Source organism: Anoplolepis gracilipes, chromosome 14, assembly GCF_047496725.1.
Source record: "Anoplolepis gracilipes chromosome 14, ASM4749672v1, whole genome shotgun sequence".
Taxonomy (NCBI): domain Eukaryota; kingdom Metazoa; phylum Arthropoda; class Insecta; order Hymenoptera; family Formicidae; genus Anoplolepis; species Anoplolepis gracilipes.
The window spans coordinates 2,294,379-2,319,266 of record NC_132983.1 but is presented as its reverse complement, the minus strand read 5'-3'; the positions used below and the strand labels follow the sequence as shown (position 1 = coordinate 2,319,266).

The window sequence follows — 24,888 nt, the reverse complement described above, 5'->3', positions numbered from 1 at the left end:
TCTCTCTTTCTCTCTTTCTAACACATTGTTTTTTGTCACAGACAACGGAGTATATTCTTCCAAATTCTCTATCGGTATCGCGATACACAATTTTCTACACGCTCGCGTTCGTCTTTTCTTTTCTTTTTTTTTTAAATCTTCTTCACCACTGTCTCTTTGGCATCTTATACATTTTACTCTCGAATCGTAAATTCTTCATTAATATAAAACACGTATATAAACATAGACTGATTACATCGGTGTTTACAATAATCTACGATTAAAAAAAGGTCGTACATCGTTTCGTTTATCTCCGGTACGCTTTTATGCGAGAACATTCGTTTTGAGATAAATAGCACGCATCGTACGCGTATATATATATATATTCCAAGTGTATATATATTTATATATATATATATATATATAACTATATGTATGAGTGTGCAGTGTCGTAAGAGGGTACCCAGGTACATGCGCTATATATGTGTTTGAGATTTCTTTTGAAAAATACCTAAATCTCTTACATTTTAACACACGATCATGAAATATATTCGCTTTGTACATTTTAACGCATTTTCGACGAAGGAAAGAGTTTCTTTTTTTTTTCTTTTTCTTTGCGCAACGTGTATGTTGTGTGTTACATTACGTTCTCGACGTGATACTACGGAAATACGTAAATAAAGAGGAGAGGCAGTTAATCATCGTAGCATAGTACGTAGCAATTCTCGCTAGTTCTCGTGTCTCTCTCTCTCTCTCTCTCTCTCTTTCTCTCTCTCTCTCTCTCTCTCTGCTGTATTTTATTAAACAGTCATAGACATTTCGATCAGAAGTCCAAGACGGAGCTCAGAAATCCATCGCGTAAATACGCGTGTTAACTTAATCGTGCTCTTTGATATGCGCGCATTTATAATATAAATAAATATCGAAATTATTATATTATATAAAATATATATTGTGCAAAGTGTCTCTTCAATGCAAAGCTAAACTTAAGGTATGCTCCGTTGTGGAAAAGTAAATAATTAAAAAATTTATACAACGCGCGCGCGCGCGAGAGATAGATCGGTGAACGCTTTTTTTTTTTTTTTTTTTTTTTTTACATACTCGAGGATAATCTTTTCTTTCAAACTTTTCATCGCGTAAAGACAGACTGTAGAATGTATCCTCAAGCTGTTACGCTATTTCTGACACTCCTCGAGGAACGTGAATTCTTATGTAACAAGATAACACTTTATACTCGTACACTCCTTATTTAACATTGTAAGTTCTTGCCATGCTAAAATTGCCATATTAATAATCTTACACTTTAGCATTATTTACTTTCCGAGGAATGTGTAATAAATATTCTAATGTAATTTGTACCGCGCGAAAGGAAAATGAATCCTATTTTTTAGATAAGATTCTCTCAACCATGATTTGATTACATTACTCCTCAAAAATAATCAATCTCCTTGATATAATCCCGGACTTCCATATAAATTCCGATTTTTTTATTCAAACTGCGTTAAAATGTCGAGGTATATAAATGTCTGAAATTCTAAAAAGTATCAGTTACACAACCCCGTTTGCATTACCACGATGATTTTCCTCGACGTGATCTCAAATCGTAGACGATTATTTAGTTTATTCAGTGCGCTCTCGGAATCGTAAGTTAGCGATAGATATGCGCTATGTAAGCTTAACGAAAAACCTACGATATATATATATATATATATATATATATATATATATATATATATCGATAATCGCTTTCGTTTCTGCTCATGAAAAAACACGAATGCAACGAAAACGTCTCTTTATCGCGCCCACGTGTACGTACGTACGTTGCGTTATGTCGTTTGCGTTTTCGAGATTCGCGGGAGATAATTCGCATTACACGATCGAGATCGAATCGCGCGCGCGGAATCAACTATAAAGGTAAAAAAATATCACCGCGAATCCTGCTCGCTACCCCTTTTTCCCTTATTCGGCGACGTACTCAAAAATGCCGGAAAACGCGAGAAATTATACAGATACACGTCTTCTTCAGAGTGTTTCCTCGTGAGGGACACATCTTCCCGCGTTGCTATAAAGATATACCGTTGCTATAAAGATACATGTACAATATATTTTAACGAATGTGAAAATTGCTTGTATATAACATCTCGATTATATATTATCAGACATCTCCTTTAACTTTTCTTCGACATTTATGAGAGGAAGAATGCTTTTAAATTCGTTATCATTACAAGAGACACATTGGCATCGATCGTTTGTCGCACACCTTGGAAAAAAAAAAAAAAAAAAAAAAAAAAACAAAAGTCGTGTATAATTCGTCGGTGCAATCGCTCGCGTAACGGCTTTTAAATCGATCACCGCAAATCCTCGTATCAAAAGTACTCGAATAATGAATCGAAATCATACGTCGATTAATTGTACTCGATTAATTACGTAACTGACGACACGCAACTGTGTCCACTCGATGTACCTAGGTTCATTCGTAATTAACGTTACCTGATGTAAATTACGTCATCGAGTTCCTTTCTCGCTGAGAATACGCATATACCGGGTGGGGGGGTATCTGAAAATCTCTCGGATTATATGCAGAATGATGAATCGATCGAGAGAAGATGCGTAGAGATTTTCAACGACGCGCCTCGCCTCCCCCCTCCTAGATGCGTATCCCCTTCACGAGTACTTTTCGCGACACTGCACCGTGTGTATATGTGTAATGTTGATCGCGCGCGAGAGTGCGTGTTTAGTGTGCGTGGGTATTTTGTACAAAGGTACAAACGCACGCGTGCCGACGCGTACATAGGAACGTCGCTTGAGCAGGAGCGATTATGTTTCTCGCTTTTGAGTGGTGAAGGATAAAGTTGTCAGAGAAACGAGAGAATTTTTGTCAGATTCATTTTACACGGATTATTTTCAAAAAGCGATAAATTTTACATACAAAGCTAAATTATGATTAATTACAACATTTATTATGACTTGTGAAAAATCAATTGCGCGAAATAACGAGAGTACACATGTATTGAAAAAAAGAAAAAAAAAAAATGTTATTGCAACATATACTTGATATTGAATCAGGAAAATATATGATTGTGAAATTTTATCGAAATGAAGAGCTCGCAGTCTTGATGATCACTATAGGCATGTCGGCGCGCGTACGATTGACTTTGATTACTTTACGAGCCTTCGATCGCTAAAGTCGTGTATCGCTCGTCGACACAGTGCTCTTATTTTATTTGTTTTATTTAATTTCATTTTTTTAAATATATATATATTAACTATACTTCTTCGGTATCGTTTCTCAAGTAGCCTCGAAAGTGCGCTCTACGACGTTCCTCCCTTTTCGCCTCTGTTTATTTTTCTTTTTCTCTCTCTCTCTCTCTCTCTCTCTCTCTCTCTCTCTCTCTCTTTCTCTCTTTCTCTATAATCTTGGTATAATCTTTTAAAGCTTCGTTTGGCACGTATAATTAGAATGTTATTTTTAGTTACGGAAGAATTCGATTTAGCGTTAATCTCTCTCTCTCGTTTCACCTAATCGCTAATTATCTTCCCGTATCCTCCGCTGGCCGTGCCAGTCGTCTACATATCACCCCCATCATCGCATTATTACATTTAAACACATTCATTTACAGTTTTACACTTCGCTACGTCGTAAAATTTACATCGAGTGTTTACATCGCCCGTCGCGGCTCCGCGCGACGTACAGAGATAAATATCATCTCGTTATCCTTTCGATATTTTTTTTTTTTTTTTTACTTAAATAGGTTCTTGTGCGACTTAGCTTTTTTTTCTTCGTGTCGAAATTCCCGTTGCTATTCGTCATCGTTCTCGTCTTTTCTTCTGCCGGAAGAAGTTTCTCACGAGTTTCAACGACGGCGAACCGCATCGGGAAACATCGGTACCCCCGGATGCACCGAGCGTACCGGACACGTAATGTAATTCCGAACGCGCGACTCGCGTAGGATTCGCGCAGCTCGGAGAGATATTAATGAACGTTATATATTCATGGCAGTATCCACGTCGCGTTACTTGTTGCGAAACTCGGAGACCGGAGCTGCGTGCGTTTTGACTAGTGCGTTGACGGCCGGCTCGCGACGCAAACGGGTCCGTCTCTTTTTTTCCTTCCGCGAGCTCGCCATTTTTTTCCTCAATTTTTCTCAATCTCCCGATATAGAGCATGAGATGATGTTATTGCATTTCCGAAGACAGAATCGCTCAAGGTTTTCAACAAAATCAAGGTGAGAACCCTCGGCTTCTCCGAGAGGTCCGCGACCCGAAAAAAGATTAAGAACCACTGCGGTATATTAACAATTCATGCGACCCGTTATAGACAATCGATATCGGTACCGTTGAAATTCGATATTAAATATCTGTGAAAATATTGTTAACAAACAAACCGTTCTTACGTATATGCGTAGAGCAAGTAAGGACCCGCTCACGTCGACCGGTGTGTCATATCGTTAACCCCCCGACGAGAAGACATTAGATTCGTTATTCTTTTCATATTTTAATAAACATCAATGGAATTATACAATAATGCAATTACATTAAAAAGAGAAAGAGTATGAAAATTTCAAGATGTTACACATCGAAGGATAACTAGATTATCGACGTAATTTTGACGATTAATAAATTTCCATTGTGAAAAATAGCGCCCGATCTATCGGTGCGAAAACGATAGAAACGCGGTCGTCGAGGGGTTAATCTCTCTCGTTATTAGTGATTCAATATCACACGGGAGAAAAATAACACATCTGAGGAAAATCCGGTGTCCGAACGATCGGACATACTCGAGCAACGTCGATAGGAACAGGGTGGTTTGGCAGTCGCGAGCGCCGAATTCATTCGCGGCAGTTGGCCGGTCTCCTCGCTTCCGTTTCTTCGTGCGCTCTGAGAAACGCGTAAAAAGGAGGAAAAGTAAACGGCAATATAATAATAATAATAATGCAGCTTTGCGTATGATATATATATATATATATATAAATATATATATATATATATGAGTGTGTGTATGTGTGCGCGTGTGTGTATATGCGCGCGAAAGCGCGGTCGTCGACTTCCAATTGTGCGCGAATGTGGAAGCGAGCGGAGGGGATTGGACCGATGCGAAAAGATTGTAGTAACGCATCGGTTACTGATATCATCCCCGATCGACCGCGGTGCCGCGGTTCCTGCTGTGCCACTTACACTTGAGAATCCTCACGTAGGTTCTGCGGAAGGCCGCGTTACACAGCGCGTAGCACATCGGATTCACAGTACTGTTGATGTAGCAAAGGTAATAACAAATGTCCCACAGCTCCTGCGGTATGTACCACGCGCATTGGGTGATGGACTTGAGGAGTACCAGGATGTTGTACGGGGTCCATGTGATGATGAACGCGAGCAGAATCGCCGACAGCGTTTTCGCGGCCTTACGATCGGCCTTCTTCTCCTGCAGCTTCTTCTTCTTCTTGTTCGGTTGCTTGCTCAGTATACCCTTGCCGGTTGTCAATGTCTTCGGTATGTTTTTCGCGTTTAACGGTATCCTGATGTCCGGCATCTGCGACGGCCTCCTCATCACCGCCGTCGACGGGCTCGGTCCACCGCCGAGACGGAAAACCTTGCCGGCACCAGCGACGGTGAGACCGCCGGTGACGGTGAGGCCACCACTGCCACTACCACTACCACCACCACCACCACCATCGTCCTCGCTGTCCTCCATCATACTGTGCAGCTGGATCGACATAGATTCGTCATGGATCATCTTTATGCTCGGCCCCTCGCTGAACTTGCCGCCGTTGCTCGGCAATTTGATCAGAATCGTATAAACCTGGAAAACGGAGGAAACGTGTGCGTATTATCGGTCCTCTTAAATAATCCGTTTCAGCGATTTAATCATAAAATAATAGAATTAAGATGATGGTATGATAATAATTTAGAAAACTTTTAATTTATTTAGTAGTCACATTAATTGCAATATTATTTTTTTTCAAGCTAAAAGACAGTATAATGGTCGTTTTTTTAAATATATATATATAAAATACTGATGCCTAGCAAACTTTAATTCTCGGATAAGAGCGTTACGTACGGAATCGCTGGAGATAGTCTTAAGATCGGACGGCCGCATCGGCCTTTTGTACTCGTGTTGGGCCGCGGCCTTGTCCAGGGCGATTCCCGTGGCCTGTATCGCGCTGAGGGAGGGACATTGCGATACTGTGCTAGGAAGCGGCGTCTCGGCCGATATCGGCGTCAGCGTGTCGGGGTCGATCCCGGTGCGGCTGCTCTCCGGTCCCGCGACATCCTCGTCGTCGTCCTCGTCTTCTCGCCCGCTGTGCCACCACGCGATGCACCACATCTTCAGCCAAGTCCAGGAGAATGGCCTATGCTGCTTGTCCGAAAACGATAAGATTAAACCATCAGAATTAATTTTGCATTTTTTCAAATTGATGGGGAAAATTTAAAGAGAAATATAAGACGCTATCTATACGAAATAATAATGATTGTGAATTTTGACTCGCACAAAGATTGTATACGAATAGTTTTGATTTCTTTTTAGAGTTTACGAGGACAAGTGCGACTGTTACTTACGCTTTTATATTGCGGATAGTGCTTATCAATGTAAGAAACGGCGATGTGCGTAGCGTGCGAGACGTCTTCGCCGGTACTCGACTCGCTTCGCTGTCTTTTACTATCCTCCATATCTAAAGGTTCGTCACTACATGAAAAAAATGTCAAAATAAGCACATTTCGAGTCGCAATAATCCTTTCGACTTCGCGATATTCGCAAAACATCAATCACTCGCGTTGCCGAAAGGAGCGTTTCGTTATGTTGATTTGTCAAAAAATATATTCTCATCGATATTAAAATTAAACGTATATAAAACATCGAAATAAATGCCAGTATGGATTCACAAATTTCAAACGAGAATCAAAATCAAATGAATAGGAAACGTCAAAGTAACAAAAAAGGGGAGGAAGGTATTTAATTTGAGATTTATGCCATTTAATATTCAAGGAGGTAAAAAATGTGTGACTGAAATAATATCGTAATTTAGGAAAAAAAGTTGCATAATTTAACAATACTTCGCAACCGCTCATTGACTGGTGTATCTCATCTATCCTGTGTCACATCAAATCAAGGCTAGGGGGGAGATCAAGCCTCCACGTGGGACGCGTTACCATCTCTCTTGTGCAGGGGGTTTCGATTGCGTTTTTTGGTGACGTGCTGACGACAAGTTCGGAGGGAGAAATAATTGAAAGGGTTAGTTACCACCTCGAGTTGCTGCGCTTGCTCGCATCTTGCTTGCCGGCCTGCAAATTCGGCAGATCCTTCTGCCGCTTCTTCGTCTCCTTCCAGATCCGCCAGTACAGGATTATCATTATCATGACAGGAACATAAAACGCGGCAATGGCCGTGCCGAAGGTGATGTAGTGGTTCGTCTCGATGAACTGGATGTAGCACGCTTTCTTTGGCACGGTCCTTGTACCCTCGATGTACGGCCACGCGTAGATCCAGGGTGGCCAAAGAAGCAACGATATACCCCAGGCGGATCCTGGCGGAAATGATTTGACGAATATTAATTCTGCGCGAATTTTACATTGAAGCACATATTGCATACATCGCGATTCGTCACATAGTAAAATTTTATTGTGCAAAGTTACATACTTGTATAACTTTATGCAAAAAGATATTTTTGCTTTAATTAATAAATAAATCATCGATAATTGTAATTTAAAAAAATGAAATTGATATCATGACAAAATATTTTTTTAATTCAAATTAACGTGTAAAAATTAAAAACGTTTAAAAATTTTGGACACATAAATATTATTAACTTTTAATTTTTAGTTTAATAAGAGAATAACGTTCAAATGTAAAAACTATCGCAAAATGACTAGTGTATAAATTATTTCATATATTTTTTACTGTATAAAAAAATTGTGACGGTCACACTCACCGATCATGAAAGCGGCTTTGACAGTCGTTCTCTTGGCCCGATAGGTGAGCGGGCGAGTGACGGAGAAGTATCTGTCGAAGCTGATGATGAGCAGATTAAGGACCGACGCGTTGCTCGCGAGATAATCGAGAGCAAGCCACGTGTCGCACACGTGGGGCCCGAGCGGCCAGTAACCGAGCACCGTGTACAGCGTGAAGAGGGGCATGGAGATTAGGCCGATCGCAAAGTCGGCCACCGCCAGGCTGAAGAGGAAGTAGTTGGAGATGGTCTGCAGCTGTTTGTCGATCTTGAACGATATCATGACCATTATGTTGCCGACGACCGTGGTGAGACTGAGGAGGACGGCGATCACCACTATCATCACACGCTCCCATATCGCGTATTGGTGAGGTTCACCGCCGCAGTCGAGACCGTTGTTGCTCGCGTTGTTGCTCGCGTTGTTGTAGCTGTCATTGCCGAGTATCTCCACCAGCGGAGTAACGTTCATGTCTGACGGACTATCTCTCACCCTTTCTCTTTCTCTCTCTCTCTCTCTCTCTCTCTCTCTCTCTCTCTCTCTCTCTCTCTCTCTCTCTCTCTCTCTCTTTCTCTTATCTTCCTTTCTCTCTCTCTCTCTCTCTCTCTCTCTCTCTCCTCTTGTATCGTTTCCGAATAATCGTCTCGCCTACCCTCGTTCCAGTGCTCCGCGACCGTTCGCGCGTCCTCTGCTACTCTCGCGAACGATCCTTCGCGTTTCCCGCTGTACCCCGATCTTCGGGGCACCCCTCCGCGAAACGGTCCCACCTCACTCTCGCCCGGTCTTTACCATGCGCGCGTTCGCCCACGCGCTCGTTCGTTCGCGCGCGCGCACGCCCGCCCGCCCGCCCGCACGCACGCACGCACGCACGCACGCACGCACGCACGTACGTACGCACGCACGAACGCGCGAACGCCACGCTTCCGGTCCTTCTCGTCGGGATATCACCGGGAATTCGGTGTACGGCGTCTTCGCCGGTGCTACCGTCGCGATCTCTTCTCTTCCCCTCTTCCGTCTCTTCGTCCTCGTCCTCGTCCTCCTCGTCCCCCTCCTCGTCCCCCTCCTCCTCTTCCTCTTCGTTCTCCACCTCCGTCGTCGTCGTGCTCTCGCTAGGTGGAAGGTAGTGTCAACTACATCCCACACTTGCTCCTCTGGGCGGAGACATTGAGTCTATGAGCAAAGATGTAGGGCTAGTATATAGGTACTGAAAAATGATATACTAGTTGCGAGGATAGTATAACGTTCAAATAGAATCGTATTAGTTAATATTTATTTTTTACAGATATTTGATATTTTACTTCTTAGATAGATAGATTTATATTTAAATCATTTCAATATTTATTCAACGGAGAATTTAAGGTCGGACGTCGAAAGCTACGTGACGATTATAAAAATGCTTCCATGTCTATTTTTGTACGATGATACATTAATGAATCTAACGTAAACAAGTCTGCGCGATTTAATTGCGATTAACTGCGATTCTTGAAGGAAAAAAAAAAATAGTCTCCTTTTGGATTAATTTCTCGCGGCACACAACTATATATCTGTTTGTGATCTCGACACACAAGTGCTCGCGTCTAGTTCCGCTCGACGGACGAGCCGTCTTAATCCTCGATCCACCGCCAGCACGCGCACCGAGAGGCACTCTGACAGTAATAAAGAAGAAAAAAAAAAGGGAGGAAGAATTCTTTTGTCGTACTTTGGCACGACAGGTAAACCGTGAGAAGCGCAACCGATGCCGCGGGGTTTTCACTCCGTTTCCGTCGCTGGATGCGCACAAAAGACGCGCCTTTTTATCCTAAACCGCGCTACTTTGTCTCTAACGAGTTACTTATTTGCTCCTCTCGCAAACAAGACGCGTGTCATGTACGCAATAAAAAAAAAAAAAAAAAAAAAAAAAAAAGAAAAAGGAAAAAAAGTATGTCCCGCATCACAAGCGTCATATGTACACGTTCGAATATTATATTTAAAAACAAGCAGCAGAAAAGAATATTTTACTATTTTTTAAAATTTTCTTTAATTTTCTTTCATTTAAACTTAATTTTTTATAACAAATTTGTGTCCGCTATTCTTAGTAAAAATTGAATATATATTATATATATATATATATATATATATTATTATATAATAAAATTAATTACATTATTATATAATATTATATAATGCATAATTATAAAATATAATTATATAATTTTATGCACGTATATGCCGGAGAAAATTCGCCAAGTTTCCCTATGTAACGCGCCCCTCTTACACGGAATAACATTGTAGAAGCAGTGAGAGCATTAAGTAAAGTTTCGGGCTTGTTATCGTCTAAAATCACACAATTCGATCGCGTTCCGCGAAGGAAGACGACGGTGACGGCGACGGCGACGGCGACGGCGTGAATTCGCAGTAGCGAGATCTTGATGCAACCGGCGCGGCGGGTCGACGGCGCTTCAATTACGGATGTATTTCACTTGTTCCGTGAAGGCAACCTTAATATGCGTAGGAAATTTCACGAGTGGCTTTAGTTAGATCCATGTACGTGTGCCTCCGAAAGACTCGAGTCGTCAAGTCTATTAATTTGTACAATTAACTGACATTTACAAGCGCAGACTGCATAAAGCGTAGAAAAACGAGATAAATAAAATGCATTTGCACGCGTTAATCGAATAACTTTTAATCCCTTCCCGCTTGTTCCAGCAATTAACTTTTATATCGAATGATTAAAAAAGGAGATTCGAAGATTTAGAGAAACGTATTCTTTCGTCAATTTATGATTCTCTTGAAAAATATCGATACGCGTCGGAAAGGAAAAATCATTTGCAAATTAAACTTCGGAAATTAGTAATCAAGATTCATTCCCCTATATTTAATTTCAAGTGGGTTTTACCGGTAATAAAATACGGTCTTAAAGTTTAAAATTAAAAATAACTGAGGAAAAAAGAATATTCTTCGGATCCCACCCTTCCCTTCCCTTCCCTCCCCTAAGTCTCCTCGCCAAAGAGCCGATCGAAGAAGATTCCGTCCGCCTTCGGAAAATTTGCCGAGTTTCCGACGTTACCGCGAAAGGACGCTGGGAAGGACGATGGGAAATAACGTACTCGATAACTGCCATAATTGCGACAGATTCCTCATCGAATGCGGCCAGTTCGATATCCCTGGCGAGGCGGTCGAGCTGCTGCTGCGGCAAGGGCGTGGAAGGATGCATGTTGCGCCAGGTGTGCAACGCGATTACCTCCCCGTTAAGTGCGCATGGCATGCTCGACGCCTGTAATTATAGAAACGCCAGCGATATTTAAATTATTTGCGAATGCAAGTTTATGCGAGAGCTTTGAGAATACTGGATTAACGGCTTTTCTCCCAAGATCGGAGAGTTACATTTATACGAAGGGCAAGCGCTAAGCTTGCCGTTCTCAGCTTTTTATCGAGCTGAGAAGTCGTCTTGAAAATATTTACGTAAAGACAGAGCTGAGTATTATATTTTATCTTCTTTACGTAACCGTAATTTCCTCCGTAATTTTATATAACCGTTTTATATATCTTGCGAGCGGATAAATAAGTTTTTGTTCCTGAATTCACGCAGAAAATATACCTTTCCCCCTTAATTCTCTCGTCAGATTTATTCAATATTCGCGAGAATTATTCCAAAATTAATTTCTCTCTTCTCGAAAACAGGGAGAAACTGCCGGAGGAATCAATGATATTACAGCGCACGTATATATCTGGATCAATGGCGTTTTACGCCAGTCGACATTTACCGCGAGAACAAAAGCGCACGTATTTTCCCCTTATTCGTTGGTATTAACGTTTCCGCGACAGTGTTTCTCGCGCGACGAGAGTAGGCGCGAACTCGGTTATCGAGCTTCTCTCGTAACGTTTGCGAAGGTCGAACGGCATTCGTGTCCGCCTCGAGATAATCGGAAGCGAGTGACGGCACGTCGTTCGAAAATCGATGCTCGGGCTTGTAATTTTTACCTTACGCCGTCTATCTAACGAGGCTTTCAATTGTTCATCCTTCCAGATAGCCTCGTTTCACATATAAGGACGTATGGAAAAGTTCATTGAATCGAATTTATTATATAAAGATACCCTTAGGACATTTCGCTATTTTCACGATATTCCCTTTATTCGCTATTCAGATTCTTTCTATTGCTGTTTGCACGGCATAATCGGAGACAGTGTAACACACGGCAAAATAAAAATTTCAAGAAGCGTAAACACGTGTTTTAAAATTCTCCGGAAATTGTAGGTAGCAATGCTATCAAAGTGCAACAGAGCGTTAAAGATGGTCCCGGGACGAGGGCATTTAAATCGCGGTGGATGCTTGCCAAAAAGTTGGCGATAGCGCTATCGCTACTTTACGGGTTTTTTTTTTTTTTTTTTTTTTTTTACGAGGAAACCCATCACGCATTAACAATTCAATTTTTTTTTTTTCACCATCGTAAAGAAGAAATATTAAGTACGTAATGCGGCGTGGAAAGATGTGCATCTTGCAAGTTTGCTATTAAGACCGCGCTTATTTGACAAAATGAAAAACATTATTAATTACAGGTGAAAATTATTCTCATTCAATGTCGATCGACCTTGTGACACATCGTACGCGAACATGGGAGGATTATCACGGATAGTTAGACACCACGCGTGATTTCTCCACCCGGCGTTCTCCCGGTTTTACCGGGTCGTAAAAGCGGTTATGCGTTCGAGCGGAAAACGCCGGTCCCCGTCGGCGTTGGTTCATTTCAGGGAGCGTGTCACAATAGTGTAACTATTGTTACAACGCCTCGCGGCGGTATTCGATCCGCTGGAGAATAGGTGCTATAACGTGACAAGAGAAGGAGAGAAAGAAAGAGAGAGAGAGAGAGAGAGAGAGAGAGGGACGTTCTTGCTCTCGGGATAGTAGCTGCTGGCTGACCCTACATCACCGTCTCACGTGTGACCTGTTCCATAAATAAATATAGAAACGCATAGAAACGCGCGGTCTCGTTAACAGTATGCTTCGGTATAACGAACACTGGCCTTAATTAGTTTGTTAATGCATCCAGACGACTCGCACTCGTTGTATCGGAATACGTGAGATTCTGGAGAATCGCGTCAACAAAGTTACCTTAAGACGTCGCAGGCCGATCTTGAGGACTTTGTCTCTTATTTAGGACGAGCTGTCAAAAGAAATTATTCAATCGACTGGCGACTAAAACAAGAATGTCATCTGATATCATTTTGACAATCAAGAGAGAGAGAGAGAGAGAGAGAGAGAGAAGCTTGACCTGTATAATATCAATAAATATTTACTGCTGGACCCTTAAATGCAGTCGCTAAAGTCTCTAAAGGATAGATGATTGTACAAAGTGAAAAGTACGGTGGGCATTCTCGCGTGTACGCGAGTACTTTTAACATTTATCGTATCCGAGCTACCAGGCCGTATTACAGAAACGGTCATAATGCCGTTCATAAAATAACGACAGTGACAGCTACGGGTTGCCGCGTGCAGATAACTGCGTGGCGCGCGCGTGTCCGCATTCATCGTTGGACAATGCGAGGGATCTTTTAAAAGAGATCTACTTCGCGCATCCGTATATGTGTATACTGACGGTGGATGATGAGTATTAAAATCGCTTACGTCACTCTGTCCGCGATATTCTCCGTTAAGTGGATAGGTAGGCCGCTCGCGATTATTCGCTGCCAGGATGCGTGTCTAATAATACATAATGCACAATACTCGCCGTATCGCGCGATCGGACGTTGAAGTTCTTCGGCTCCCACGTGCTGGGAATATCACGCGCGGAATATCATAGTTCTCGCGTACAGAAATAAATAAATATACAATTACGCGAGAAATTGCTTGAGTATCAAGCATTCTGCGAAATACTTTTTAATATAACAAGATGAAAGGACGAACGAAATAAATGCGTTTACGTGCCACTGCCTCTCTCTTTAATACTTTAAGATTTATATTTTATGTATATATATATATATATATGTGTGTGTGTGTGTGTGTGTGTGTGTGTCTAAATAATTTTTGAAATTTTTAAAACATTTGCTCAATATTTCGCTTATTATCTTTTGCTAAGTTTATCAATCTATCGTATAAAATTGCCAATCAAAATGCATTTATTTTTTCACAAAAATTCGTAACAAGAGAATACAAAAGTGAAATATTGTGAGAAAGATGTAAAAAAGAAAAATTAACATTCTTTTATTCTATTTTTCCAATGTTCTATGGTATATAAAAAAAAAAAAAAAAAAAAAAATCGCGATTGAGCTTCGTAAAGATATTTATCCCGAGAAGGATCTGTAAAAATGCATCGGCTCGCGGAAAATGTAAAAATAATGTTTCAACCACGTGTAATAATGTAAACACTTTTATCGGCTATCGATTTCGGTCGACCTGCGCCGCTTCTTTTATTACGGGAGTATATATCGGGATACGTGATCCGAGATAGATTACGGCTAACTAAGTCTAAGTCGCGCGGTATTAACAAAAATCTCTCTCTTTCTTAATCCTTTCGATCAGCTTTTACGAGATCGGGTATCCTCCTTCATCGGGGAGATGTTCTCTCGCGATGTCTCGCGCCCGATTTTGACAACGCACGCTCGCATCAATGCGTGAAACCTACTACTATTAACGGCTAAAATGGAAAAGAATAGCAGAAGGTCGTGATCCACTTATATACATCAATCTACTCATTACTAGGCGTTACAGCCAGCCGTCGTTGCGGCTGTCCCGGCTGCTACACAGTTGAACTATAAATAAATTTTCCGATACGCTGCTCTTTTTGCCGATAAAAAAAAAATATATATATACATATATATACCACACACATTGTTTCCTTGCACGCGCGTAAACGCGCGCGTAAATTGCGCCGTGCATATTTTTACGGGCCGTCCCCGATCATACACGGCCGTCGTTAACGTCAACCGATCTCCGGATGTAAAAAGTTTCTTCTCCGGGAGCATGCGCGCGGAAACCGCGTTTCGAAAATCGAAGTCTATCGGATAGCGTACCGAGACCGCCGTTAATAACCTTTGATATTTCATTAATGAAGAACACTTCTTTGTTCCCCGTACGCGGAAAGGTTACACGAAGGAACGTAATAATAAAGCATTACCTGTCGGACGCGCTAAACATTCGTCTCCATCTCGAGCGAAAGAGAGCGGAAAAGTTGCGTCTACCTGTTATTAACAAATGTAATAAAATTCATTCGCGGCCTATATTCTCGTTCGCTTTAAAGAAAAACATTCCGCGCCCTAAATTCAATTAATATTTGATTGTGTTGATAATGTAATCAGTCATATTGATTGTAATTTAGCAAATAGAAAATAAATTGGCCAGAGGCTTCAACATAATATCGTACAGTCGCCCATCGGAAATATATAGCTTTATACCGTTCTATATCATCACCAGGAGGATTTGCAGGATTAAGGATAAAATGAAGCCAAAAAAAAAAAAAAAAAAAAAAAAAAAGGATTAGAGAAAGGAATCGCATATCAATCGTCGCGCATGCCTCCCAATTTCCCCAGAATGAAACAGGTGGCACTCGCTATTACCGCTGCGGCTTTTATTACATTTTGCTCGCTAGTAGACATAAATGGGACATGTCGATCGAATTACTTCTAACGCGCGCCATACCTGACGATGAGGTGAACTATATATCAGAGATAGCTACGGCGGCAGTAGCTAGGTCGGGGATGTCTCTTAAGAGAAAACGGTAGATGTATGTACCACCTAATTCGGTATAGGAGTATAACACATGGTTGCCGGCCAGGTATTTCTCGATATACAAGGTGCATCGAAGAGGCATCCGCTTGCGATCTACTTTTCGCAGACGAGAATTTTGAATTGCTTTTTCTTTAGCGCAAGACTTTAAAGAGGTTTTTTTTTTTTTTTTTTTTTTCCCCCGATAACGCTTTAATAGATGATGCAAGAAGACTGAGAGAAAAAACGATTGAAATAAATAAAACAAATTTTTGAATTAATTAAAGTAGACGCTGTATAATAAAAGTACGTTATAGAGATGGAAATAAAAATGGAAGAGATTGATAACGAACGCGGGAGATAAGCAGAATATAAGTTGGTCTAATCTTAAATCTTCCAAACAAGTTTTTGCTAAAACTTTTTGTTAAAAACAGATCAACCCTGAAGCTTTTCAGTATTCGCGATTGCGAGAAAGTACGCGATTTTTCTGATACATCCTTTATAGTATCACGCTAAAGCCTCGTCTTCGCGTCAAAGAAGAACGGAGCAAACATCTTTGAGACGCGTAGAATCGAGGTCGGAGCATTATTCTTTCTCCCTTTCTGAATACTGCAGGAGACCGACGAACTTCCTGTGTTTCTATTTCCTGAATGAAACATCACGTATACCGAGCGATCATGATTAAAATACATTCATCCCTCAATCGATGCGATTTAAACTGGCGTTGATAGATTTTTTAAAACGCCATAAAATCAAACAAAAATATTTTCCCCGAATGAGGTGCGTACAAATATCGCAATTCTTTTTTGCATACAAATATTTTCGAGAATTATATTTGTTTTTTTCAAAATCCTCTCTCACGCAGATTACGCTGTGCAAACCATAGAAAGCTTTAGGTGATCTAAAGTTAACGAAATATTTTACTTTCCGATAAGGCGAAAATTGCATAGAGAATATTATCATTATCGCTGGAAGCTGTCATACTCAGCTGAAAGGTGGGACAGGCGACAGATTGTTATCGTGGATTATAATAGGTCTGTTCTCTCCTCGGCTGCCACTTTCCGCACTTGTCTACACTCCTCTTTTCCTCCTTTTTTTTTTTCCTCCCCTCCCTCTCACGTTTCTCTCTGCCAAGCGTAAACTACAACGGTTTCACTTAGAGTGCAGAAAGTCTAATAAAGTGCAGCTGAAAAGAAAGGACCTAATGCGAGGCCGGGCCGAGGGAATTCAAAGCTTTCGTGCGATGTGACCGGAACTGCAATTGCAGTCTGACATCACGCAAAATAGTGCGTCCTCCGATTCGATCTTCGCATTGCGATTTTTGGCTACAGTATTTCTGTCGCTCTTTATTTAAAAAAAAAAAAAAAAAAAAAAAAACTGTCGATATTTTTATCTATTTAGTTTCGAATTTTGTTGCAATTGATTGTTTTAGATTAAATGTTTTTGCTGAAAATATTAAAAATATTGTCAATTAATAATATCAAAATATTTCGAGTAATAAAGAATAATTAACGGTATCATAAATAGACGGCAAATTATTATCGTCCGGGTCCTTTTGATGCCTTAAAAAAAAAACTTGGCATTTCGATGCTGTCAAAGTATCAAAGTTGGCAAATTTTGTTGATGCGACTCGAGACAAAGGTGACATAACGGTGATGATATGATAAGAGTGCTATAATAATCTTACGTAAAGCGTGTGCATCGTCGGTGATACCGATCGCGAGTCGCGAATTACAAGCGGAAGTGCAACTCCGCCCACGGTACGGTAAATGTCGCAAATGTGTGTGCTCGCTTTGAAAAATCACTTCCTTTCTTATGCATACTATGTGCAATCGGCTCGCTCATGATATTCGATACCGAATGAGAGCAAAATTATCGATAAACGTGTTGTTTTTAATCCCGTTCCGCTACAGCAATCTAAATCACATTTGCATTTTTTCCATAGTTTCACAACACAGTTGCATCAATTTTTTAAAAAGATTTAAAGATTTTGCTTTTTGTTTTCAATTTACATTATGAATACGAGTGACATAAATACGAATTAAACGAAAAATAAAATTACTACCCTTATGTAATTGTCGCAATTTCCCCGAAAATACAAGTGTATAACACGATTGCAATCAAATATGAAAGCACATTATAAAATAGAATTTTTACATTTAAATACCCTCGACTAAAAAAATCACTGATTGTCCATTAATTTATTACTTTATACGTGCAATATCTCGCTCAGTTGTGTACATAAATGCTGCTCCGCGCCCCTCATACTCGTACATGTACACGTACATACATATACATATACATATACATATACATATACATATACATATACACACACACGCACACACACACAAACAGGAACCTGTAAGTCGACACACGTACACGCGCACAGCCGCAGAAAAATAGCGACTCGGGTGCACGTTGTTTTAATGAAAAACGATATCCTCCGCTCCTTCGGTTATTCTCGAATCCCTCGCATACTGAAAAACTCTCACGTACCATGCCCCTCGTCAATAACGCGGAAAAATCTCGCGTGCATTTTTATAGATAAACAACCGACCCGACTTATTGCATCCGCGAAAATATCGCGGCGATTTCGAGTTGGTCGATTGTGTAATAGAATTAACGAAAAGCCCGTCCCGTCTCTTTTGTAAACGAATCTCTTCAAGGCGAATTAGGCTACGATTACAGCAAACGGATGTTGTGACGGAAACTTAGTTGCGAGTTTGTGGCAAAGTCGAAATTGATTAAATGTATCTAGCTAAGTAAGCGCAAGAGGTAGTCAAAGTGTGCAAACTATGATAATGCACGCGACTCTATCTGTATTGCATTTGATCTATCGAATTTACTGTATTCTCGAAAGAAATCATCAATATAAATAATTATTCTCATGCAAGCATCTACATGAATGGATGATTAAGTACTTGCAGACAGATTGGCGTGGCGAGATCTTACTCTGAATCAATGTGTTTCTCTTCTTCTTGTTTTCAACGACATGACACCTTTAAAAAGATTCTCATAAACGACCGCGTCTATTTATCTCGTATCCCTCATCGAGGGTCCTTTAAATCAAAATCCGCGAGAGCACCGAGTCTACAAATAAATTGAAAAAGAGAGATCCACTCGGCTCATTGCAAATCTCGCGACACACCTTTTATCGGGACGATCTTTTAAGAGAGGCACTGAAAAGGCGAAAAACACTCTGCGGGGTCGAGAAAAGGTTTCTCTTTTCGGGACGCGACCACGCACTCCTACAAATCACTTACTCCGACTTACCCCGACACGCACACGCTCTCCGATTCCAAATTGATATTACCCGAGGATACGCATCCGTCGTAATCGCGTTATTTAAGGGTTCTCGGCCCGAGCCGAGCCGAGCCGAGCGAGAGACGCGACGCGACGCGACTAGAGGCCAGGTAGTAGCCCCGAGAAAGTAAACCACCCCGAGGAAAAGTAGGGTGGCTCGTCGTCCGGCGGCGTGCTCGTTTGCCGTACCCGCCCAACACGAGCGAGACCGATCTCTCGGCTCCGCGAGAAGAGAGCTATCCAAGACGCCGGCAGATAATCGCGACTCTATGCAATAAAGCGAATAAAGAAAAAGAGAGAAATAGACGGACGGACGGACGGACGGACGGACGGACGCACGCACGCACGCATGCACACGCAGGGAGAAAAGCAGAGAGAGAGAGAGAGAGACAGAAGGAGGGAGGGGGGAGAATCGCCACCTTCTACACCCCCGAGTTATACTCGCCCGTGTCGAGTGCGTCACGCATCCTCTCGGTGTGTTCCTGGACCGAGGTGGCGGCGGCGGCGGCGGCGGCGGTGGCGACGGCAACGAGACGAGACGAGGCGAGGACCGATCCTCCCTCTTCGAGAGCGGACTACCCCCTCGTCGACGCGGGATCCTTCTCTCTTTCTCTCTCTCTCTCTCTCTCTCTCTCTCTCTCTCTCTCTCTCGCACGCGCGTTGCAAGCTCCAGGCTTTTCCGCCGTGCGTCTCAGCCGGAGGATTTTGCGCGAGGGATGCTGAGCGGGGGTGAGCGAGGGAGGGGGGGGGGGTGATGAGAAAAGGCGCTCTCGCACTCACATGTCTGTCGTGTGTAATCGGCGCGCGCGTATCGGCGTGCCCCCGTATCACCGACGACGGGAGGATTCGCGCGAGGACGAGCACCGGTCCGGGCGCGCGGTCATCGTCGAGGACGACGGCGAGACGAAGAACCCTTGGCTACTTTCTGATGCCGGCGTGGATCGCTGCTGCTGATGCCGCTGCTGGCTGCCGCTCCGTTTGGTACGATCGACGGCGACGGCGACGGCGACGACGACGACGACGGCGACGGCTCGTCGTCGGAAGTCCCGACGATCTATCTCGCGTGGAACCCGTTAGGCTGTCGCCGACCGACTGACAGCCGCGTACACGGGTACACGCATGGTTTAACGCGGCCTGACACGCTTGGGGCGGGACGCGGCACACATTCACGCGTCCCTTAGAGGAAAGAGAGGAAGAGAAATAGTTAGAGAGGGGTAGCGAGATGAAGGGATAAATGAAATTTGGTGAAAGAGATCGGGATCTCGTTCGGAGAACGCGAGGAGAAAGGAAGGAAAAAGAAAGAGAAAGGCACGATAGAGATGGGATGAGAGGAGAGGGTGCGCGTTAGACACAGAGGGTTGCTCCACATGTAAATCGCGAGCTCGCCGATGATGCTGGCGCGGGATCAGAGTAAAGACTGACTGCGATGGTAGTAGTGGTGGTGATGATGATGATGGTGGTGGTGGTGATGGTGGTGATGGTGGTGGTAGTGGTGGTGGTGGTGGTGGTGGTAGACAGAGAGCTTCTCGAAAGAGGGTGGTAATTTAACCCTATTCTCTCTCTCCCTTTCTCTTGGGCGGTTTTGCCCGACTAACTTGATCAAGGGAGAAAGAAACCAAAAGAGTGAGAAGGAGAGAGAATCGAGGAAGAGAGAATGATTGGAGCAACCTGTGTGCGCGTGAAAGAAGGAAAGAGAAAGAGAGATAGAGAGAAAGAGAAAGAGAGCGATATTATAAATATAAGAGAGGTGGGACAATTCGGAAGGAGAAGGGCAAGTAAGTGTGTGTATACGTACCTAAAATAGTGTACGTTATGTCAGTGCGAAAGAGAGGGGAAAGCATGAGAGGAATGAAGAGAAAGAGAGAGAAAGACAGACAGAGGGAAACGACAAACGGCACTGCACTCCGACAACCTCCGCGCTGGGAGGCGCACTAAGGGCGTGGGCAATCCGCGAGTGAGCGAGCGAGCGACCGAGCGAGCGAGCAGGCAGGTCGGTGCGAACTCCACGGCGGTGAACTACATTGATTTTGATTTTCGAAGGCGCGCGCATTTGGCGCTCTCACTCTGGATCTGCCCATTCATGCCGCTCCCGCGTTACCTAGTTACCGAGGACATTGGTCCTGTCCTCCGTCCGAAATTTCGGCCTATCGTGAAAGAAGGATCTTTTTGCGATTTTAAATGCGGGACGCGTTTCAATCGCAAACTTGCGTTCATTGGATTGCAATATATAAACGCGAATAGAAATCGCACAATCGTCAATTAATCTTAATACAATTCCGATATTGTAATATTAACTTTTAGGCCTTTAAATTACTTGTAGAGAAGCGACGATGAGATCGCTTGTCAGGCCGCAAAACACAGTCGGTTCTTTTTTATGAGAAGACTGATTCCTTTATCGGCCCATTTTTTTATAAGGAAATATTTTATTTTAAGGAAAGATGTAGAATTTTGAACGACTATATACTATATGTATATACAGTTATGATTATTATTTTTGCACGATGATAATTGACAAAGTCGAAATGTTATAATTTGGAAGGAATAAGGCTCGATACATCGGTCGTTCTCATACGGAAAGAACAGATTCGATTATTATTCACTATCTTATGATTTATTAGACATATACATCTAATAATAATTAGAGATATACTTAATAATAAGGAGAGAAGTCACTTGTAATGTCACGCGATATATACCGCGCGCAGCGATATTAATTTCAAGTCTACACGAGGCGGTACCAAATATACGAAGAGAAAACAGAGAGTAAAACTGTGGATGCCAGAACACACTTTCTTTCCCATTGCGTAAATTCGTCAATTCTCCAAGAAATTAAGCCTTCACGCAATTTTGTGTGAATGCGCACAATTCATTTTTCATTGTTCTACTTAGCAATAAATAAATATCCTTTAGGGCGAATTTTGATCACATAAAATATCCGAAGCCGAAGGTACGTTTTATAGCGTCCCAGTAATACCTATCCCAATTTTGTTTCGTAGAGGCCTCCTCGCTAAAAATCGTGATATTTTTACATCATACGTAATTTCTTATTGATCTACAATACGGAAAAGTAGACAATACGGAAAATATTACAAATAAATATTTATGTTTACCTGAGGGGAACACCAGTTTGCATTAAAATAACCTCGGTATGATCGTTCTTTTCGCAAATATCGATTGTTACGTTGCTAAAATGTCCGGACGGCCATTGTTTACAACGCCATTTTTGGACAATCTTGGTTGGTGTAATTTCCATAAATTCGCCGTGAATATTGCCACCAAAAAGCTCGAATTGACCATTTTTCTTTACCTCTAATTTTACCGGGTTTCTCGTAAATGCTTGTAACATCTATGAAAATTAAAAGATTCCATTGCAATTATGTGACTTAGTTTAAACTAAGTCTAAGCAATGAGTCTATCATAAGATGATAATTCGGTAATTCGCAATTATTACCTCAATCGATGTGAGAACATTATAAAACTCTTCCGCCCTGCATTGGAACTTGACATTTTGCTTAATTGTAGTAGTTGAGATTTTACATCCTACTGCTTCATGATTGTTCGTTGGAATGACTGTATTCATTTTCATCTGAAAAAAAATTGTTAGTTGTATTTCATTCTTTTCTATTATAGACATATCTCGTAGTTACCTTAACATTAAAACCAGATGTTATATTTGAGATATTTTCCTTTATATTATCTTTTTTGGGAAGTATCATCCCTTTTGTAAATTCTGTAAAAGAAATAGAGATTATATATATATAAATACACAACACTTTATATCACACAAATTAAAAAAATTATTATCTTACCTTCCTTTAAAGAAGATACATATTTTTTCAATTTTTCTCTTATTGTATCCTTTCCTTTTGTATGCAAAAATTCTTTTACTTTTTCCCCTTCCTCTGAACTATCTTTTAATGTAATTTCAATCTATAAATTACAAAACATGCAATATAATTTCAATTTCATAATGAGTTTAATAATGAATGCAAACACACAATTGAGTAAAAAATATTTACATCTACTTCGCTGATGTCATTTTCTTCAGAAAGATTAGGGATATTAATTTTACCCTCAACTGTCTCGCTTAATTTCTCTTTTGATATCCATTTAAGCACAATATTCCATTCATAAAAGAAAATAAGTTTTCCTTTTCTATTATTTGCTACTGCTTCACCTTCACACTTTTCCATTTCTGTTATTTTACACAAAACTGCAAATTAAATATTTAGGAAAATATGTAATTATTACAATATATATATATATACATATACATATGTATTATTCTAAATTAGTTCTTAAACATTTAACTAAATAATTCACATAGAAAGTATTCAATTACAAATATATACCTCCATCTCCCTTGATTTCTAAATTTATAAAAAGTTCTTTCAACTTTTCTTGGGACCATGCACAGGCATTTTTCTCTGTCCTGTAACATAATTTTTATAACTAATAATAGAATAGATGTATATAAAAAGTAGAAAAGATCAAAATATAAAAAAAGTATCAAACTTCAAAACTTTGATATAAACCTCAAGATACTATTACAATATGTAAGATACTGATAACTTATACATACCTTAAAAATATATTCTAATTATCACAAAATATAATTATATTTATTAACATACCAATGCCAGTTATTCACATTAGTTGCATCAGGCCTCTCTTCCACAATCCAGCGTGGATCTCCTTCGCCCCATTTTGCCATTTTTTAATTGACACTTAAAGATACACCGAAAACGCTGACAATATTCTGGAAATCAACAGAAATTTCATATTTTTAATACTAATTAAAATAATAAACCGCGGTAGAATCTTGTAAAAAAAAAACTTTAATTGCAAGCTTTACAAATGTAACATAACCTACAATTTAAATAATGACGAAGCAAATTACAACATGCGTTGTCTATCGACGAATATTGATTAAAAAACGAGTATGAGATTTATGATAAGTACGAATTGTTCAAAGCTGAATTAGGAATCGTTAGGGACGTACTTTGAGAGGTTGACGTTCAGTCGTGACAGCTCACTCGATAACGATAAAATTCAAATGTCTCGGTTTGACACGACGTTTTACAGAAGTATTTATCGAACAACGATAACAGAATACGTTATCAAGTTAACAATTTCGATGGTAACGTTGATATTTTCTGCTAATTGCTCAGAACCTTCATAAAGCTAATTCAGCACGTGAACCCGGACTGAAAAGCGTTCTCAATTCTTAAGCGTTCTCAAACATTCTGGAAACTTCAGGCACGAAGTACGCGATGATAAGATGGTTTCCGATCCGGAAATGGCGGTGAGAAGTTACTAGAACAATATAAATGTCTAGTAACTTTACACCGCGAACAAACGTCACAGTGCGACATCTTAATATTATTTTATTCGTGCTTGAAATGTTCAAGATGTCTCGGAACGCGCGTTTTTCCGCTGGTCCATCCACTTTAATAATTTCGAGATTTCGGAGTTACATAAAATATGTAAGTTGCGAAAAAGCATAATCTTATATTTAATTTTATATCGTTTACTTGCAGGCAATATTTATTCTCGGTAACTTAATTTTTAATGCGCGTTATTACGCGGAGCTTACTCATCACGTTTGCACTATTAACACGTAATATATTGTACATAATATATTGTACAAAATCGTCTGGATAGGTGGAGCTAAGTGTGAGTAATCTCCATAGACTTATATAATTAATAATTAATAAATAATAAATAATTATATAAGTCTATGATAATCTCATTGTGATTCTTACTTCTATTCCCGATTATATTTCTTAATAAATCGAAAAAAATTAAGTCGATATAAAAAATATCAAATTTCAAAATTTATATTGTTGCATTCTTTCCGTGTGTCTGATCATATTTTATTATGTATGATATTCATATAAAGTCATGTTTCATAAATGGGGTTAGTAAATGTAATGTATATTGATATTAAGAGAAGTGTATTTAATTTAAAATTAAATTTATTA

General features: G+C 40.7%; 2 protein-coding genes across 8 annotated transcripts; both read right to left on the bottom strand.

Annotated features, from left to right (window-relative positions):
* Positions 1-25: 25 nt before the first annotated feature.
* On the bottom strand, positions 26-21,352 carry Machr-a (muscarinic Acetylcholine Receptor, A-type). Of its 7 annotated transcripts, XM_072905456.1 has the most exons (8): positions 18,875-21,352; positions 18,554-18,780; positions 11,007-11,173; positions 7,905-9,124; positions 7,217-7,499; positions 6,535-6,661; positions 6,035-6,331; positions 26-5,776 (listed from the first exon to the last, which is right to left on the bottom strand). In XM_072905456.1, the coding sequence occupies exons 4-8, from the start codon at positions 8,389-8,391 to the stop codon at positions 5,108-5,110; spliced, it is 1,863 nt and encodes a 620-aa protein (XP_072761557.1). In that variant the 5' UTR covers positions 8,392-9,124; positions 11,007-11,173; positions 18,554-18,780; positions 18,875-21,352; the 3' UTR covers positions 26-5,107. The 7 variants fall into 7 exon arrangements, with proteins under 7 accessions (XP_072761557.1, XP_072761559.1, XP_072761556.1 ...); XM_072905458.1 differs by lacking the exon at positions 11,007-11,173 and having other exon boundaries at positions 7,905-9,090; XM_072905455.1 differs by lacking the exon at positions 18,554-18,780.
* A 141-nt stretch (positions 21,353-21,493) lies between these two features.
* LOC140672972 (activator of 90 kDa heat shock protein ATPase homolog 1) lies at positions 21,494-24,150 on the bottom strand. The gene is made up of 9 exons (XM_072905500.1): positions 23,907-24,150; positions 23,539-23,663; positions 23,257-23,336; positions 22,924-23,117; positions 22,714-22,834; positions 22,552-22,634; positions 22,356-22,490; positions 22,015-22,250; positions 21,494-21,911 (listed from the first exon to the last, which is right to left on the bottom strand). The coding sequence occupies exons 2-9, from the start codon at positions 23,616-23,618 to the stop codon at positions 21,827-21,829; spliced, it is 1,014 nt and encodes a 337-aa protein (XP_072761601.1). The 5' UTR covers positions 23,619-23,663; positions 23,907-24,150; the 3' UTR covers positions 21,494-21,826.
* Positions 24,151-24,888: the final 738 nt, after the last annotated feature.

Bases quoted from the DNA above. Each gene is read 5' to 3' on its own strand.
- LOC140672972 (XM_072905500.1), bottom strand. From the start codon at position 23,618: ATGGCAAAATGGGGCGAAGGAGATCCACGCTGGATTGTGGAAGAGAGG. The intron at 23,118-23,256 runs GTATATATTTGT...TTTAATTTGCAG, and splicing joins AGAAATCAAGGGAGATGGAG to TTTTGTGTAAAATAACAGAA. The intron at 22,491-22,551 runs GTAACTACGAGA...ATTTTTTTTCAG, and splicing joins CATCTGGTTTTAATGTTAAG to ATGAAAATGAATACAGTCAT.
- Machr-a (XM_072905456.1), bottom strand. From the start codon at position 8,391: ATGAACGTTACTCCGCTGGTGGAGATACTCGGCAATGACAGCTACAAC. The intron at 7,500-7,904 runs GTGAGTGTGACC...CATTTCCGCCAG, and splicing joins CAAAGCCGCTTTCATGATCG to GATCCGCCTGGGGTATATCG. The intron at 5,777-6,034 runs GTACGTAACGCT...TCCGTTTTCCAG, and splicing joins AGACTATCTCCAGCGATTCC to GTTTATACGATTCTGATCAA.